The sequence below is a fragment of the Lagopus leucura genome, unplaced genomic scaffold (genome assembly GCF_019238085.1).
Source record: "Lagopus leucura isolate 7727_CA_CO unplaced genomic scaffold, USGS_WTPT01 Super-Scaffold_100159, whole genome shotgun sequence".
In the NCBI taxonomy this organism is placed as follows: domain Eukaryota; kingdom Metazoa; phylum Chordata; class Aves; order Galliformes; family Phasianidae; genus Lagopus; species Lagopus leucura.
In genome coordinates, this window is record NW_024962335.1 from 34,838,454 (window position 1) to 34,858,693 (window position 20,240).

General features: G+C 42.0%; 1 protein-coding gene across 5 annotated transcripts in view; it reads left to right on the plus strand.

Moving 5' to 3' along the window:
- Window positions 1-20,240, plus strand: part of CCDC91 (coiled-coil domain containing 91) — a 143,648-nt gene that overhangs the window by 55,620 nt on the left and 67,788 nt on the right. For all 5 annotated transcript variants that reach the window (XM_042889906.1, XM_042889909.1, XM_042889911.1 and 2 more), the window contains one exon: window positions 16,721-16,798. In XM_042889906.1, the coding sequence (XP_042745840.1) occupies window positions 16,721-16,798 (78 nt within the window). The remainder of the gene's footprint in view (window positions 1-16,720; window positions 16,799-20,240) is intronic.

Sequence of the window (20,240 nt, forward strand, 5' to 3'; positions counted from 1 at the left end):
CAAGACTGCTTCTACCTGTAAGGACAGGAGGGTGATTGTCATAGGCGACTCCCTTCTGCAAGGAACAGAAGGCCCTATATGCCGGCCCGACCCTACCCGCAGAGAGGTGTGCTGCCTTCCTGGAGCACGGGTCAGGGACATTTCAAAGAAAATTCCTGGGTTGATTCGGCCTTCAGATTATTACCTGCTTTTAATAATTCAGGCTGGCGGCGAGGAAGTTGATAAGGAAAGCCTGAGGTCTATCAAGAAAGACTTCAGGGGAATGGGGCGAATACTTGAAGGAGCTGGGGTGCAGGTGGTCTTTTCTTCTATGCCCGTGGTGTCAGGGAAAGGTACAGAGAGGATCCAAAATACCCAACTCTTCAATAGATGGCTTAAGAGCTGGTGCAGGCGCAAGAATTTCGGCTTTTTTGACCATGGGGCAATTTACACTGCACCTGGCATGATGGCTGCTGATGCATGCAGCCTGTCCCTGAGGGGAAAGAGGATCTTAGCTGAAGAATTAGCGGGACTCATTGACAGGTCTTTAAACTAGGAATGAAGGGGGAAGGGGACAAAATAAGGGCTACTGGGGTTGAACAGGTCATTCGAGGGCTTGAACAGGTCATTCGAGGGCTTATACCAAACTCCATGGGCAATGACGGCAGAGTGCATAGGGAAGGACTAGGGCAGGGGGATGCTGGGGATGCTGCTGTTCTAGGGGATCCTAGATCCCTTATAAAGGTGGCGAGACGGATAGCCCGGCTGAAGTGCCTTTATACCAACGCACGCAGCCTGAGTAACAAGCAGGAGGAACTGGAAACTGTGATGCACTCGGGAAGTTATGACCTTGTTGCTATCACAGAAACATGGTGGGATGACTCCCACAATTGGGATACTGCCATCGATGGCTATAGACTCTTTAGGAGAGATAGGCGAGGTAGGAGGGGTGGGGGAGTTGCTCTCTATGTCAGAGATTGGATAAACTGTGAGGAGCTCCCTACGAGAAGCAGTCAGGAGCAGGTTGAGAGCTTGTGGGTTAGGATTAGAGATGGGACAAATATAGGTCAGCTGGTGTTAGGGGTATACTACAGACCACCTGATCAAGGGGAGGCTGTTGACGAGGCTTTCTTGCTCCAGATGCATGAGATGTCTGGCTCACGGGCTCTTGTCCTGGTGGGGGACTTCAACCATCTGGACATCTGCTGGGAAAACCACACGGCGAGCTGCAAGAGCTCCAGAAGGCTCTTGGAATCCATTGATGATAGCTTTCTGGTTCAGGTATTGGACAGACCGACCAGAGGTGAAGCGTTGCTGGACCTGCTGCTCACCAACGCCGAGGAGATCATCAAAGGCGTCAAGGTTGGAGGCTGCCTGGGCTCCAGCGACCACGCCCTGGTTGAGTTTGTGATCTCAAGCGATGTGGGCCTGGCAAAGAGCAGGACCAGGACACTGAACTTCAGAAGAGCAGACTTCAAGCTACTCAATGGATTGCTGGCCAAGATCCCCTGGCGCGCTGCCCTCAAAGACAAGGATGTTGAGGAGAGCTGGCAGCTCTTCAAAGATGCCCTCCTGGAAGCACAAGAGGTCTCCATTCCTCTGAATAAGAAAGTGGGCAGGCGAGGTAGGAAACCGGCATGGCTCAGCAAGGACCTGCTGAGAGAACTGAGGGCGAAGAAAGGGGTGTACAAGCTCTGGAAACAAGGCTGTGTCACCTGGGAAGAGTACAGGAATGCCGTCCGGACTTGCAGACGTGGGATCAGGGAAGCCAAGGCACAGGCAGAACTGAACTTGGCAAGGGACGTGAAAAACAATAAGAAAACCTTCTACAGGTACATTGCCCAGAAGAGACAGGCCAAAACGGGCGTACCTACTTTGGTTAATTTAAAAGGAGAACTGGCTTCAACAGATGAAGAGAAAGTTGAGGTGCTGAATGAGTTCTTCACCTCGGTCTTCACTGGTGGCCAGGATTCTAGTCTTTTTCACGTCCCTGAACCCTGCATCACCAAACCTCTATGTGGGGACCAAGGAGGTAAATCCCTCCCCACTGTAAAGGCAAGTCCGAGAGTGCCTCCTTAGACTGAATGAATACAAGTCTATGGGGCCGGATGGCGTGCATCCCAGGGTCCTGAAGGAGCTGGCTGAGGTGGTTGCCGAGCCGCTCTCCATCATATTTGAGAAGTCGTGGCTGTCAGGTGAGGTCCCGGATGACTGGAGGAAGGGTCACGTCACTCCCATATACAAGAAGGGGAGCAGGGAGGACCCGGGGAACTACAGGCCGGTGAGTCTCACCTCCGTGCCTGGGAAGATCATGGAACAGATCCTCCTGGACAACATGCTCGGTCACATAAAGAATGAGCATGTGATCCGAGACAGCCAGCACGGCTTCACCAAAGGAAGGTCATGCCTAACTAATCTTGTGGCCTTCTATGATGGAGTGACGGCATTGGTGGACGAAGGGAAGGCGACCGATGTCATTTACCTGGACCTGAGCAAGGCCTTTGACATGGTCCCCCACCACATCATCATCTCCAAATTGGAGGGAAGTGGATTTGATGGGTGGACGACCCGATGGATAAGCAATTGGTTGAAAGGCCGCAGACAGAGGGTGGTGGTCAATGGCTCTATGTCCAGGTGGAGGCCGGTAACAAGTGGTGTCCCCCAAGGGTCTGTCTTGGGACCGGTGCTCTTTAACATCTTTATTAATGACATCGATGAGGGAATTGAGTGCACCCTCAGCAAGTTTGCTGACGACACCAAGCTGAGTGGTGCGGTTGATACGGTGGAAGGAAGGGATGCCATTCAGAGGGACCTCGACAGGCTGGAGGGCTGGGCTCGGGTGAACCTGATGAGGTTCAACACGGCAAAGTGCAAGGTTTTGCATTTGGGCCGGAGGAACCCCAGGCACCTGTACAGGCTGGGAGGAGTGGTCCTTGAGAGCAGCTCGGCAGAGAAGGACCTGGGGGTCCTGATGGACGAGAGACTGAACATGAGCCAGCAGTGCGCTCTGGCAGCTCGAAAGGCAGATGGGATCCTGGGCTCCATCAGGAGAGGGGTGGCCAGCAGGGACAGGGAGGTGATTGTCCCTCTCTACTCGGCTCTTGTGAGGCCCCATCTGGAGTACTGTGTCCAGGTGTGGAGCCCTCAGTACAAGAAAGACATTGAGATTTTGGAAAGGGTCCAGAGGAGGGCAACTAAGATGATCAGGGGGCTGGAGCACCTCCCCTATGAGGACAGGCTGAGGGAGTTGGGCTTGTTCAGCCTGGAGAAGAGAAGGCTGCGGGGTGACCTCATTGCAGCCTATCAATACCTGAAGGGAACCTACACCCAGGAGGGGAGTAAACTCTTCAAAAGGGCTGACAACAGCAGGACTAGGGGAAATGGTTTTAAGTTGAAGGAGGGAAGATTTAGGTTGGATGTTAGGGGGAAGTTCTTTACTAGGAGAGTGGTTAGGCCCTGGAACGGGCTGCCCAGGGAGGTTGTGGATGCCCCGTCCTTGGACGTGTTTAAGGCCAGGTTGGACGGGGTCCTGGGCAACCTGATCTGAATGTGTATGTTTGGTGGCCCTGCTAGGCAGGGGGGTTGGAACTACATGATCCTTGGGGTCCCTTCCAACCCGGGTGATTCTGTGTGATTCTGTGTGTGTGTGTGTGTGTAAGAGATGCTTCCTTCCACAATGGATTTTACTGAAGTTAAGTAACAAGCGCTTTTCTTTGGTTTCTGAAGTACTCTTTCTGTATTTTAAAATAGATTAATTCTGCTTTTTCAATTTACTTCTTGTTGTCTCTTGTGAAGGTGTAACTTGTATTTTGTCTTTTTTTCCTATATCGCTTTGGTTATTTAGGAATTTGTTAGGTGTGTATAGCAAATAACTAACGACTTAAATCTCAGAGTTGATATTTTGCTAGCAATTAACTGTGTGCAAGGTTAAATGTTGGAGTTAATTGTAGATGCAGTTTGCATTCTGGTTTGGGCAGTCCGATCTAAGTGTTGCGTGTTCTATTTCATTTCTTGACCCTTTCCTCTTTTGAACTATAGTGTTAAGAGGAGCTTATCTTATCTTGCAAATCATGAGCTGAACAAGTCTTTACAAAGCCTTGCTGTCTTCTTGACATTATCCCAAACTCCTTGAATCAATGCTTAGATTCCCAAGCTGTTCTTCATTTTGTCTTCTGATCTACACAATTCCTGTCACCTTTCTAATGGAACAAATACAACAGCTTGATGAAAAGATGATTGTCTCTTGGTTGATCTGCAAGTTCTGTTAATTTGTTTGACTTGCCCATCAATCTTTCGTCAGCTGTCCTCAGATTTTTACACAAGTTTTGTTTTTGAGGATGCTAGAGAATTGGTATAGTTCAATATCAAATCTCTAATGCATTCATTTCTTCACAAAAAGAGCAGAGGAGATAATCTGCATTTTTTTTTTCTACAGATATTATTTGAGATCTCTAGAAGCAACTCTCTCTATATATTGTTGTCTAACTTTCATGGTAGAAATTGGTCTTCATTCAGTGTTGTCTTCAGCTCATTCTTTTGAATAATAGTATTTGCCTGGGCAATTAACTAGACATTTGATTAGATAGTATTATTCTTACTGAAATAAATTGTGGAAAGATGTTGAGGATTAGCAGGATGGAGGGTCTTGCAGCACTCAATAAATATGGCAGGCACTTTGTGTTGGAGCAGTTTTGCTGCACAGCTGTTGTCTGGCTGGTTTTCAGAGAGCTTGTCTGATTTGTAAATAGATTTGGAACACTAAAAACATTTCATGATGGAAAAAGAGTTAAGATTGGCAGGAGAAGTAGTATTCACTTTCTGAACTTTATATTGAGATGACTGTGGTGCTGTCCTATTCCCTTAACACTTTTGAGTACCTCGAGTTAGGGTCCATGTATGTCCAGTTTACTGAAGAATTCCCTGGTTCAATCCCCTTCCTCTGAGATGAGACTTCCTTTCTCCACTGCAGACTTTCCTCTTGGGGATTCCTTAAGGCTGGTCTTACAAGTAAAGTAAGGGTCTTAGTACCTCTGCCTTTTCCATGTCTTGTGTGACATCATCTCCTTCAGCAGGTGCATTTCAGCAGTGATAACAGTGAAATGAAAGACAAGCCACATTTTGGATGGCCGTGCAGATTTTGACAAGCACAGTGTGCAAACTGTTGTTCTTTGTTGGTGAAAATGCATAGGTAATGTTGATGACTATGTTGAAAAATAGTGTTTTGTAGCTGAGAATTTTCTCTATTAAATAGTGTATTGTGCTCTTTGTATCTGTTGTAGTTTCCAATGAAATAATTAAGAAGCATTATTTTTGGAGCAACATCTATACTTGCAAGAGATATTCCTGTCTTTGATATCCCTTGTTAGATTCAATTCCAGTTTAGTTTTGGCTTTCCTAATTTCAGACAGTATTGATGTATTCCTTCCAGGTTATCTGTCCTTGATTCTGCCCTCTATATGCTCCCTATTTTCTGTTTCCGTGCTTTATGCATGCATGGTCAACCTTACTAGTGATAACTGAGGCAAAGGTGGTGTTAAGTACCTCAGCCTTTTGTTAGTACTGTCCAGCTTAACCAGCATTTTCTTCTGACAGTATTCCTGGGTTTGTTGTCTTGTGTGCTCTTTCTCCTTGGCTTTCCCTTGGTATTAAGTCCCATCGTCTTGATTATATGGGGAAGTACCAAAACATCACTGGCATAAGATGCCCTCGCACAGCTCTAGCTCTATTCCTAAGAATTATCTACCTGTATTGTATTTTAGAAGCCTTATGGCAGTCAGGAAGGCTTCCTGAACCAATTGTATTTTGCCATTTACTGTGTCATACTGTTTTGCCAACAAAATGGTTATTAATGCTAAGAACATGTGGTTTACAGATTGTTTAATAAATTCTGCTTCTTTCTTAGGTCTTTTCTCAATTAACATCCTCAGTGGAGAATCTCTCTCCTGTAGAATATATGAGCAGATATAAACTGTAGTTGTTTTTTTCACACAATATTCATGTCTTAAATGTAAAAAATTTCAGTATATATGGCACATGCTTGAAGAGTTTTTGCAGTTTCTTGGGGGACTACAATTTTCAGTTTTGAGTATGTACAGGCACTTGCATACTATTCCTTTTACATAGTCTTTCACATATAATAATTCATATTGTCTCCCAGAAGACTGGTCCATTGATAATCACTCATCTCTAGCTCAGCCCAGTTTTAAGTAAGTAGCAAATGTCTTCACCACTATAATAGGCAATTGCTCGTGAAAATTTGCTCGGTAACTTGCTCCATTATTTACTTCAAAGAGTTCTGTCACTGTATATGCCAGGTAGCAATGTTTTTTGTATAAAATATAGTATCTCTCTGATTCCTGTGGTGAGCTTTAAGTTGTGCCTACTACATGTTCTGTTGGTTATATAATGGAATCTGAAATGTGTTTTTTTTTTTTTCCTTCCAGTAACAGTATTTGTTCTTATATTGTTAGGCTTCTAGCTGCTTCTTTCACTAGCATCCTGACAATGTGATCAAAGTGAAGATCTTGTAGACCTGAAGGCAATCTTGTATCTTTCTTTAGGAAAGCTTACATTATTTAATCAAGCAATCTTTATCTTATATACAATAGCACACTCTAGTGTGTATATAATTAGACATTATGGATTTATTCTCATCATGTTTAACTCAATTTTTTTGTGATTTTGTTCTATTGTGTTCAAAAGATTTTTTTTCCCTATATTTGAGTTATAGAAATATTAACAGAATCATGACATTAAATATTATTTGTTAGTTTTAAAATTGATACTTAGGAAGAAAAATAGAGTTGATAACTTTTGTGAAAAAGGAAAAGACATAATGGAGTAATTGAGTCTAATATGACGATTCTTAGTGATTTAATAGTATACAGAAAAACTGTATGTGGAAAATAGGAAAACACCTTGTAATTTATTTGCATCTGGGGATCTACAGTTTGCTGTTTTAAATTACTACAGAAATTAGGAGGAAAGAGAGACTATCACTTTTGAAGGTATTGACTTGGACTTGCAAATAGTTCTGGAGATACATAGCCTTACAGGAGCTAGCAGTCAGCAATGGGCTTGCACATAGAATCATTACAATTGGAAAAGACCATTAAAATCATCTATTATAATCATGAACCCCTCACCACTATGCCTACTAAATCACATCACTCAGTGCAACATCTACACTCTTCCTGAAAATCTCCAAGGATGGTGACTCCACTGCTTCCATGGGCAGCCTGTTCCAATGCATTACTACTATATCTGAGAAGAAATTTTTCATAATAACCTGAACTTCCTCTGGAGCAGCTTGAGGCCATTCCCTCTCATCCTATTGCTAGTTACCTGGTAGAAGAAGCCAACCCTCAACTTCACTACAACCTCCTTTCTGGTAGTTGTAGAGAGCAGTAAGGTCTCCCCTGAGCCTCTTCTTCAGACTGAACAGTCCCTCAGCTTCCCCTCATAACTTGTGCTCCAGATCTTCACCGTCTTTGCTGTCTTTCCTAGGGCATGCTCCAAAGCACAGTTTCTTTTGTAGTGAGAGCCCCCAAAATGAATACAGCACTCAAAATGCTGCTTCACCAAGGCTGAGTACAGAGGGTTGACCACCTTCCTAGACCTGCTGACTACCGTATTTCTGATACTAGTCAGGATGCCACTTATCTGTTTGACCACCTTCACATACTGCTGGGTCCTGTTCAGCAGTCTGTCAGCAAACATCAGCATCCTTTTTCACCTCACAGTTTTTCAGCCATTCTGCCCAAAGCTGTAGCCATGCATAAGGTTGTTATGACCAAAATGCCAGTTATGGCACTTGAGCCTCATACAGGTGGCTTCAGCCCATGGATCCAGCCTGTCCAGATCCCTCTGTAAGGCCTTCCTACCCTTCAGCAGATCAGCATTTCTTCCCAACTTGTCATCTGTAAACTTACTGAGGGTGCACTCAGTCCCCTCCTCCAGATCATCAATAGAGATGTTAAACAGGACTGGCCATAGTACTCCCCTTTGAGGAACACCCCTAGAGATCAGTTGTTAGCTGAATTTAACTGCATTCACCAGTCTCTGGACCTGGCTGTCCAGCATGTTTTTTACCCAGCAAAGAGTGCCTCCTATCCAAGTTATGTGCTGCCAGAATCTCCAGGAGAATGCTGTGGGATAGTGTCAGATGTTTTACTAAATTCTAGGCAGATTATGTCCCTAGTCTATCCCTCATCCACTAGGTGGATCACCTGGTCGTAGGAGATCCTTGTACTTGTAATAAATAATACTCTCTGCAAACTGTCATAGACGTTGGTTGATACATCTGAATGAAGCAAAGCTGATTTCTTACTATTAATTCTGTCATATAAATTAATTTCATTTACTTTGGGGAGTATGTAAAGAAAGTCAGTACTCTTAAAATGTGTTAAATGGAATCTTTATGTTCATTTAAGTATATCTTGGTGTTGCTGCTCTAGCTTCTTTTGTCACTTCCCATTTGGCACGTGCTTTGCATCTTGATTTGCCTGGCAGTGCTAGTAAGGGTCAATATATTTATGATGGGAGCAGCCATAAAGGTGACTAGAAGGAATAGCTTCGAGCTGCGCCACAGATTCAGGAGATTCAGGAGATTCAGGCTGAATGTTAGGAAATACTACTTCCCTGAAAGAGTGGTCAGGCAGTGGAATGGGCTGCCCAGGGAGGTGGTGGAGTCACCAACCCTGGAGGTGTTCAAGGAATGTTTGGACATTGTGTTGAGGGACATGGTTTAGTGAGAACTATTGGTGATAGGTGGATGGTTGGACTGGGTGATATTGTAGGTCCTTTCCAACCTTGGCATTTCTGTGATTCTGACTTGGCCCTGGAATTACAATCAGCAGGAAATAACTGCTAAAACACTGGCAGGAGAAAATACCTTCTAGGCTGAGAGCTGCTAGGTTGGGAACCTGACCTGTGAACCAGGAGCGAATGCTTTTTGATCTAAAAATTTTCTTTCCAAAGTGGAGCCTTTGTCTCAGAATTCCCCATGTTGCAAACTTTTCTTCAAGATTTTCTAGGCAAACTGAGCCTTTGTTGTGGAGGCCTATGTGATTGCAAACTCTGTGATACTGGTAGTCTTCAAAATGCGATTTTGTTATTTATTTGGTACCAGTTTCTTCTGAGATCGTTTTTCATACTTAGACTATTTTGAGGTCAGTTTTCTTAGTTAGGCCCCTTTGAAGCTGTTTTTGATACTGTGCACTTATACCTCCCCTCCCCCCAGCACATATCTGGGATTACTTTGATGCAGTTGATACCAGTAGTTTTATTAAATTTATATTTATTATTTATATTTGTCTGCGTAATCTGTCAGAAGTAGTTTTGACAAATCTAATCTGTCATAAGTGTAGTTGTTGTTATAATATCAGTAACTTTATTATAAAGTACATTAATAGAGTAGTATTGATAACTTGATGAATTTGTTGTATATCTTTGCTGTTTTTTATTATAAGTATAACTAATTTTCTTTTAAAATCTGTTTGTTGTGACTATTCTTTAGTTCTATTCCCTCAATATCTACTACATGCATCAATTTGCTTCCTGGTAATATCTGTAATGGCTTGTTGTTGATGTAAATATTTGCCTTTAATCGTAGTATATTTACCAGAGGTATGTAGTAATCCATAATAAATAAAAGATAAATCTTCATTGTCCTTGTAGCTGTGGAATCTTAGAATCCACTGTAGAGATCTCTGTATACCCATAGCCTAGGTAGCCCTTTAGATCATGGTAAAATTTACTGGAACTAAATATCTCGCTTTGTTGGTGAGCGCACTTGTTCCACTGTGTTTTACTGTTAATTTAAAGTACTTTAGACAGATTTTTCAGTTGAAATCTTACTGTTCTAGTAAGAACACTAAGAATCCTACTATTCTAATTTGAAGGTCTTTTTCAATAAGGAATGCTTTCTCTCTTTTTTTTTTTCTTCCTGTTAGAATAAGTATTGAAAGTGAACTTCCTCATTCTATAGATTCCTTTTTATCTAACATTTGAATCCTTGTTATGCTACTATAGTAGTTACAGCTTACTTGTTCTTTTTGTTCACTTGTCACAGTAAACTAATTTAAATTTGACTTGCAGAATTAAGCATCAAATCATATTTTTTTTCTTTATGCCAGTTCTGTAGTACTGTGCTGTAAAAATTTGACTAGCTCAGCCCTTTCTACATGAAATATCTGAGCTGAGCTAGTTTCTGATGTTTGCATGTCAGTGCAATTAAACAGATGTGTACAGAGATTGCTGTGTATTGTTACTGGAAGTAGGAGTTATTTACTCTTCAAAATGTTTCCATCTTCAGCTTTTCTGGTTCATTTCATTTGTTCTTGCAGGGCTTTTTAAAAAGAAATTCTGTTCAAGTTAATCTGAATCTAATTATGTTTGCGTCAATAATTAGTATGTATAACTACGATTTCAGACTCTATTTGGTAAGATGGAACCAAATGGCTTAGCAGAATTTTCCAATCAAATGTAATGGAGTTATAGACTGATTAATTTGTTTTCAATGATAATGTATGACTTTCATAATTGAACATGCTTTGTTTTATTTATTTACTTCTTTGATCATACAGCTACTTGCTATGTGTGTTCCCTGTGGCACTGTTAACAGTTTCCAGAGGATAAATTAAGGTTATCATTTTTCTGTATGGTGTAATGCTGGTCAGGAAACTTACTTGGTATTTTTATTTCATATTGTAGCCATGTTCATATTTTGGCACCCGTATATTGGAAATTATTAGTAATTTCACTCTACTTTGTTTGCTTAGGGAACCGGGCTATGGGGAGACAAGAGAGAATGTTCAAACCAGCATGTTATTCTGGTCTACTCATTATGCTTCAGGTTTTGTTCAAGGTTAAACTACTATTTACAAATATCTCCCAGGGATTAGCTCTGAGACTGGATAGCTGTGAGTGGCAGGGAGTGTTGAATGGTATGAGCAGATACCTAGAATAGTGGGCTTCCCCAGTGTTTTGCAGCTTAACCTCTGAGCAGCTTCAGAATCCTGAAAAACTAGTGAAATATTTGGAAAGTTGTGCTGTTACCTTGGCAATTCTAAAGACACACAGATCACTGCAATCTGACAGGACCTGGCCCACCTACCTAGCCAAGCTCAACACTATTCAGCACCCTAAAGAGCGATAAATATCTAGATTTGATGGCAATGGAACAGGCCATGTGATTGTTTTGACGCCTGCAACAGGCCTTGCAGTTCAGAGAACCAATCTGAGCCAGTATCAATCACTCCCATACACAAGAGAAAAAAATGTTCACAGAAAGTCAGCTTTTTTAGTAAGGACATAATCTACTATTAAAACAAGGATGGAAGAAAAAGATGAGGATGAGTCACGGCCATCACAAGGACAGGAGGAGGAAGACTCAGAGTTCATAGCTGTCCAATCACTAACAAAGAATGAGCTGCAAGATATGCAAAAAGACTTAAACTGTCAGCCAGGTGAGCATATATTCATCTGGTTGATCCAATGGATCCTCATGAATCAGTGCTGGGACCAGTGCTATTTAATATCTTTGTAGGTGACGTGGACAGTGGGGCTGAGTGTACCCTCAACAGGTTTGCAGATGACACCAAGCTGAGTAGTGCAATTGACATGCTAGAGGGAAGGGATGCTATACAGAGAGACCTGGACAGGCTTGAGAGTTGTATCTATGCCAGCCTCATGAAGTTCAGCAAGGCCAAGTACAAGGTCCTGTATCTGGGTTGGGGCAATGCCAAGTACAAAGGCAGATTGATTGGAGAATGGCTTGAGAGCAGCCCTGAGGAGAAGGATTTGAGAGTGTCAGTTGATGAAAGACTCAACATTAGCTGGCAATGTGTGCTTGCAACCCAGAAGGCCAACCGTATCCTGGGTTGCGTCAATTAAAATGTGACCAGCAGGTCAAGGGAAATGCTTCTGCCCCTTTACTCTGTCTTGTGAGACCTTGCCTGGAGTACTGCATTCTTTGCTGGAGCCCCCAACACAAAAAAAGACATGAAGTAGTTGGAACAGGTCCAGAAGAGGGCCACAAAGATGATCAGAGGACTGGAGCACCTCTGCTATGATACCACACCGAGAGAGTTGAGCCTTTTCAGCTTGGAGAAGTCTCCTGCAGGACCGTATAACAGCCTTCCAGTATCTGAAGGAGGCCTACAAGAAAACTGTGGTGGGACTTGATATAATGCTACATAGTGACAGGACAAGGGGAAAAGATTATAACCTGAAAAAGAGTAGAATTAAACTAGATATAAGGAAGAAATTCTTTACTGTGAGGGTAGTGAGACACTTGAACAGGTTGCCCAGAGAGGCTCTTGATGTTCCAGTCCTGGCCTCCATCCAGGCCTGGCTGGATGGAGCTTTGAGCAACCTGGTCTAGAGGGAGGTGTTCCTGCCTATAGCAGGGGGGGGGTGGAACTAGATGATCTTAAAGGTCTCTTCCAACCCAAACCATTCTATGATTCTATGAAAGCAATTGGGAAAAGGTACACAAGCCTTCACCCTACAGAGAGGACTTTTATCAGCCATGAAAGGAAGATGTCCCTTCAGAGAAGACCTGATACTTTACCTAGGCAAGTGAATCACCAGGGATAAAGTTATTCAGCACATAATGGAATTGGCTGTGTCAGAGGTATGTATGACCTCAAGGGTGATCGGTTATCCCAAGATACAGACAACACCAAGTTCCCACAATCTGTACGGTAGAAATTTGTACAGAGCGCACCATCTTGTATGCAAGCAGTGGCAGCAGTGGTTTGGAAAGATAATGAAAATCCAGCAATAGATGAAGTGGCTAGTCTACTTTGACAATATGAAGGAAATCTCCCTTTCTAATCTGTAGAGAAACAGACCTGGGAGCTCCAGCAATTCAGAGACAGTATCTCTTATTCCCTATCTATATGGTATCCAGTATCTCAGCCATTAGAATTAAGCATTCCTGTTCTCAAGGGAGAGGGTATAGTGGGTATATACCGCATGCCACCTTCTAGTTTTACCTGCATGACTATGGAAAGGATATGAGAAAATGGGATATCAAATCCACCTTGACCCTAGAGGCAAGTATACAAGAGTTGTGAGGAAGAGCAGTTCAAATAGGGGATTCTTCAAGGAAAATGGCTGCTCTAATTTCCAGTGGACAGTCTCCTAGACAAAGAAGGTGATTTGATCCTATTTCTGAGTTGGGTAACAAGTCTTTGGTTTGCATTCATGAATACAATAACCAGAACCAGAGGGGCCCTATTTTCTAGTCATGTGGAGGAACGGGATAATCGGGTTTATTGGAATGTATGGATTTTATGGCTTGGCATATTAGAAGCATGAGAGTATAAGACTTTAGTGGATGCTAGTGCAGTTTACTCTAATGCCATCAAGTTATAAGGGAGTAGAACCCATCTGTATTTCTGGAGTAACAGGATCTCAAGCACTAAGTGCATTGGAGGCTGAAATAAGCCTAACTGGGAATGAGTGGCAAAAGCACCCCATTTTGTCCAGCTCAGAGACTGCATGCATCCTTGATACAGATTACCTCAGAGTAGGATACTTCAGGAATCCAAAAGGATACTGTTGGCCTTCAGTATGTAGTTCTTGCAGATGGAGGACATTTATTAGCTGTTCTTGACTTGCCCAGTCTTTCAGAGGACACTTTGCCAAGGGATTGTGAGAAGCAGGTGCGAGTTGTTACAGTGACAGTGCACTGATGGCAGTGTTGCACTGACTGGGACTACCTGATTCCCATCTGTATGCTGATTCATCAACTGGAGAGACAAAGAGTAATCAAAGCCAAACACTGGCTCACATTTAACAATCCTGTATGGCCAGTGCTAAAGTCCAGTGGAGAGTGAGGCTAACAATGGACTATCATGGCCTGAATGAAGTCACACCACCGTTAAGTGCTTCTGTGCCAGGCATGCTAGAACTTCAGTATGAACTGGAGCTAAGTAGTATTCTATAATTGATATCGCCTATGCATTTTTCTCAATCCCTTTGGCAGCAGAATGCAGGGCACAGTTTTGTTTCAATTGGAGGGGCATCTAGTACCTGGAGTCGACTACACCAGGGGTGGAAACAGAGTTGCTATGGTCTGATCCAGATTGCACTGGAACAGGGTAAGTTCCTGAACACCTGCAGTATGTTGATGACATCATAGTGTGGGGCAACACAGCAGAAGTTTTGAGAAAATAAACCAAATCCTTCTAAAGCTGGTTTTGACATGAAACAAAATAAGGGAACTGCACAGGAAACGCAGTTCTTAGGAATAAAATGGCAAGATAGATGTAATCAGATCCCTATGGATTTGATCAACAAAATAACTTAATCCACACCAACTAGAAAAAGGGAAACAAGCTTTCCTAGGTGTTGTGGGTTTTTGGAAAATGTATATTCTGGATTACAGTTCGACTGTAAATCGTCTCTTTCAAGTGACCCAGACGAAGAATGATTTTACATGAAGTCCTGAGCTACAACAAGCCTTTGAACAAATTTAACAGGAGGTGGTTCATGCTGCAGCCGTTGGACTGCTCCAGACAGGACAAGATGTAAAAAATGTGCGCTACACTGCAGCTGGGGAGAATGGCCCCGCTTGTAGCCTCTGGCAGAAATCACCAGGGGAGACTCAAGTTTGATCCCTAAAGGTTTCAAAGTCAGCGATAGAGGATCCAAATCTTGTTACAGTGAACACAAAAAATACACTGAGCAATACAGTCTGGGTTATTTCTGCGTTGGGGAAAGGCATGGTTGTCCAACCTTTTGGCTTGCATGGACCGCAATGAGTGAAGAGGAATCATCTTGAGCCTCGTATACGATATTGTTAAAGTATATACCTGACAAACCTTTTTTTATTTATTTGTATTTTTATGGAAGCATTTAAAACTAGAGCAACTAAAACATAAAACTAGTCAGATATTTAACTGTGTTTTTGTGAAACTAATGCATCCGGTTCATTGGAAGTATTTCAGTTCTTAGTGAGTTCTCCAGGTATTTTTCTTATTAGAGATTTTTTGATGAAATTCTGCTCTCCCTGTCCTTCACCCTTGAAAACAGTTTAGTAAGGGACATTTTTCTCTGATCACATGGGTCTTATACAAGTCTAGTAGAGAAAGATGATCAGATTTTTCTTTGAGTTGAATCTCTGATTGTTGTTCTATATGTTCAGTTTGAAAATTGACAAGTAATGTATTTATGTCAACTGAAAGTGGGATGTTCGGCAGGAAAGAGCTGCTGCCACAAAGGCATGGATCAGGGGCTGGACCATAGTATGAGCAGGGCCAAGCCACATGTGGCCCATGGGCTAGGAGTGTCTTGGGCATGTCTGGGCAAGCGCACACGGTCCTGGATTCACTTGTGGGTTATATGTAAGGATGGTGAAATCTGATATGTACCTTAAAGGAATTTGATGTTTGTTGAGAAGAGCCAGCAACCAGTAGTAGTACAGTAAGAATCAACTAGATTGAAGAAAAATGGATTCTAACCCTTTTCTCAAAACCATAACTGGCTTCAACATGCAATAATTCAGCACCATGCATCATCTGTTCTGCCCTGAAGGACTGTTACGATAGATGGAGCCCAAAGTCAGGAACGAAATGAACAATTCAGAGGGCTTGCCCATAGATTACTGGAATGATTCCCATGTGATTAATCAGGATGTATGGGAAAGTGTTGGACCTGAGCATGATGTGAATTTTACAGAGTAAGGGTGGATGTTGTCGTGGTTTCTGATGAGAATGTATTAATAGCACATCAGTATGCTACTGTTTCTGAGTGATTGGAAGACTTGACCAGACCGATCAGTGGAACAGCAGCTGCCATTATGGCATGGCAGCAGGCAACAAGGCTGCTAGCTTGAGTTAGGCAAGAGATTATTCCATTCCATGTGACGTTATGCAGAAAGGCTATCAAACTATGAGGAATTGTTTGGGGGTGGGCTGCTGCTTAGGGTTTGGCTGGACATTGGTCAGTGGGTGGTGAGACGTTGAGTTGCAAGTTGGCTGTTGGTTGGCAGGCATTTGTTTTGTTAGCTGGGCATCAATTGGCAGGTGAGTAATTACGTTGTGGATAAGTCTGTGTGTACTGGCTGATTCTAAAAACAGATAACTGAAACTGATAATGAGGGAGGAGGGGTAAGTTTTTCATGTTTCTTACCAACTTATTTGAAAAGATGATGCTGCTCATTGGTAAGTGTGAAATGCTGATGAGAGTCTAATGAAGTATTCACATTTCAGACACTGTAAACCACATGCAAGCGTTTTTGCCTTTTTGAAGGCAAAAGAAAAATTAATGTTTCTGTACATTAGAAAAAGAATTATATCAGGTATTGCTGTTCTGAGAAAGCCAGATCTAATAATAAAAGTGTTAAAATGGGTTAATAAAATAGTCAGTAAATAAAATTCCCACAACGTTTTAAAGTTATAGTTGTGGTTTTTTTCACTAACAGTCATTCAGAAGTCTAGCCATCCACAAGTGCATCAAGAAACTAGAAAAATCAGAGAAACAAAACAACAGAAAAAACCCATAAAGAACTATTCAGAATTTTACTAGAGTAAATTTAATAAATAAACTACGTTTAACTTTTGGAAAAGCTTGCATTTTGAGTACATATATAATAAAAAATCCAAGAGACGTATGCTTTTTTATGAAAGATAGAAAAAATGAGGAAAATAGTTGTCATTTACTCTCTTAATTAATATTATGTGCTTATATTGTATATAATCTTTCCCTTTTTTTTTTTTTTTTTGTATAGGAAAAGCATAAGCAGGAGTTAGAAGATATGAGAAAAGCTGGACATGAAGCCTTGAGTATTATTGTTGAAGAGTTCAAGGTAAATGAGTTAAGATGGTACATTCTGTGATTTTCCAGTGTCATATTATATAATAAATACGCACTACAGATGGTCTTGTTTATTACTTAGTTTTGGTTGCTCAGCCTCTTTTTGTTGGTTGCTTCCAGTTTAGACTGAAAGTTTGGCCTGAAATTTTACATAGCGTGTTTTCTCTCTCTGCACTTCAGTTAAAGGGGAAACTTCAGATAAAATATGTTAGCCATTTTCATTTGTGAAAATTAAATCTGGAATGAAAGAAAAATGCATAGACAATTGTGTTAAACTTTGATTTTGATTTTTAGCATGCATCTACGTTTTGGACCTCCTTGGCTATGACAAACTTCAAACTATAACCTCACAGGGCAATTGAGCAGGTTTTTTAAGTATTTTATTTATTTATGTTCACAGCACTAAGAAGAGGAGTTCGGGATAAAATAAGGTTCAATCTGTAACTCTTTTCATGTTGTTCCTATTTGCAGTGAGCCAGTAAGATACAGGAACACAACATTATTGTACAGGATCAATCTGTATCTTTTGTACTGCTATGAAAACATACTAATAAGAAATGCACAAAACTAAGGATTCTAATTAGACTTAATTGAGGTAAACAAGATGTGACTGGAAAAAACTGATTGTAGGAAATGGAAAATAGAGTTGTTGCTGAAAATGAGAAGGGAAATATGAGACAGCTGTCAGTCGGGAGCACCAAACTAGTAATGTCATTACTGAGATTTGGTTTGGAACTGGCAAAGCAAAAAAGGATGGGACTGAGACTATCATTTCATTCAGGTAGTAAACTGAAAGCTTAAGTGTAGATCCTGCTGGTCAAGAAACCTGCAGTGTTGCTGGGGAGGTTAGGCTGACTTGTTTGTTTTCAGGAAATATCAATCTCTTACTTTATAAAGTATTTATCTCTCTGGAAGTGTCAGGACCTGCAGCTTCAGGAGAGCCATCTGTACCAGCTTTCAAGTCTACTGCAAAATCTGAAACTAAATGCTATGCAAAAACTTTTTTTTTGTTTAATTAGATTTTGTGGGCCTTGTAGCTTCTCTTCCTTATGTGTAGGTTAGGCTTAACAAGTTTCAATCTTGAGAAAGGATCACTGTGTAGGGTACCTGATGATGCTTTTAGGAATAACTGCTTGAAAGAGGTCTGGTGCTCTATGCTTTTCTGAAGCCTAATACATAGACATGTTTGCAACAACTTATAAAAAGTTTTCCTTTTAATATATTTGCTGTTAATTGATAGCAGTGTTCTAGTCAACACTGAAACTGAACTATTTGTAGAAATGTGTCTGTTTTCTTTGACACAATTTATACTAATTTCATCAAAAGGGAACTTATTCTGAAAAAAGCTTCTGAAGCTTCCATTCCTAAGAGAAGCTAAGCATGTACAGTGATGTTGTACCATTTCCCCAGACATTTTTCATTTCACTTTAAGAGAAATGTTGCATTTCTTTTCCCTCTTACACTTCTGGGGTTTGCCTCACAATGGAATGACAAAATTGCAGGATGGCTGAGGTCAGTCATCTGAGAACTCTCTGTCCTGCTCCAACTCCTGCTTAAGCAGGGACAACCGAAGCAGGGTGCCCAGGCATGTGTCCCAGCAACTTTTGAAGAGAGACTCTGTGGACAACCTGTGCCAGTGCTTCATCACCCACACAACACAGAAGTGCTTCCTGATGTTCAGAGGGAACCTTCTGTGCTCAAGTTTGTGCTCATTGCCTCTTGTCCTTGCACTGGGCACCACTGAAAAGAGCCTGGCTCTGTCTTTTTTGCACTGTCCCTTCAGGTATTTATAGACATCACTCAGAGCCTCAAGTCTTCTCCAGGCCGAATAGGCCCATCTCTGTCAGCCTTTTTTTATGGGAGGGAAGAATGAGCATGTTCTTCGGGCTGACTGCTTTGGATGGGTCAATGAACACGTGCCATATTCTCAGCATTTTTCATTTCTGTTTTGACTAGCTGTGTATAAAATCTGTTTCCATGTGGCCTTACAGTTTGAAAAAAAGAAATTGGTGATCTATTGGTATTTACTACATTTATGTTTCTTCCTCTTTATTTTTGAAAATGTAAGCAAGTTGCGAAATGCACCTATTCTATTGTAGTGAATGAATAGATACCATTTTCCACCCTTTCAATGCCTTTGTGTGAGCTAAAGAAGAGTTTTGCATGGATGACAGGAGGAATTATTTAAGGAATCTCTTCATTTTTAGCTGGGTAAAATGATACATATATGTATAATTTTTTGAGAATTATTTTACAAGTCAAAAGCAACTGTGAAACTCTAATATACCATCTTGAAAAAAGGATTTAAATTTTTCAGTTTCTATGATTTGGCACAAAAGATTAGGTATTTAATTCAATACAGTGATTCTTAGCAATGTTTAGCATGCTATTTCTCATAGACTGTTAGTCTTCAAGTTATATAAATATATTCTAATCATCATAGAATGGCCTGGGTTGAAAAGGACTCAAAGATCATCTAGTTTCAAGCCCCCTGCCATGGGCAGGGTCGCCAACCACTCGACCAGGCTCTCCAGAGCCTCATCCAGCCTGGGCTTGAATGCCTCCAGGGTTGGGGCTTTCACAACCTCCTTGGGCAACTTGTTCCAGTGCTTCACAACCCTCTGAGTGAAAAACTTCCTCCTACTATCTAACGTAAATCTCTCCTGTCTCAGTTTAAAACCGTTCCCCTTTGTTCTATCACTGTTCACCCTCATAACTGCCTTCACTTCATGTACTGGAAGGCCACAATGAGCTCTTCCCTGAGCCTTCTCTTTTCCAAGCTAAACAAGCCCTGTTTCCTCAACTTTTCCTCATAGGAAAGGTGCTTCAGCCCTGTAATCATCTTTGTGGCCCTCCTCTGGACTTGTTCCAAGAGCTCTGTGTCTCTCTTGTACTGGGGGCCCCAGGCCTAGATGCAGTACTCCAGATGGGGCCTCACAAGAGCCAAGTTGAGGGAGACTATCACTTCCCTCTCTCTGCTGGCCACCCCTTTTTTTAATGCAGCCCAGAACACAGTTGGCCTTCCGGGCTGCAAGAGCACACTGCTGGCTTATGTCCAGCTTCTTGTCCACCAGGACTCCCTGGACCTTCTCTGCAGGGCTGCTCTCAAGGAGTTCTTCCCTCAGTTTGTATAAACTTCTGGGATTGCCCCAGCCCAAGTGTAACACCTTGCACTTGGCCTTGTGGAACCTTATTACGTTCACATTGGCCCACTTCTCCAGCCTGTCTAGATCCCTCTGGATGGTTTCCCTTCCCTCCAGTATATTGACTGCACCGCTCAGCTTGGTGTCATCCGCAGACTTGCTGAGGGTGCACTCAATTCCTTCATGTCGTTATAAAAATGTTGAAGAGCACTGGTCCCAAGACTGAGTCTTGGAGGACACTGCTTGTGACTGGCCTCCACCCTTACACAGAACCACTGATCACAACCCTTT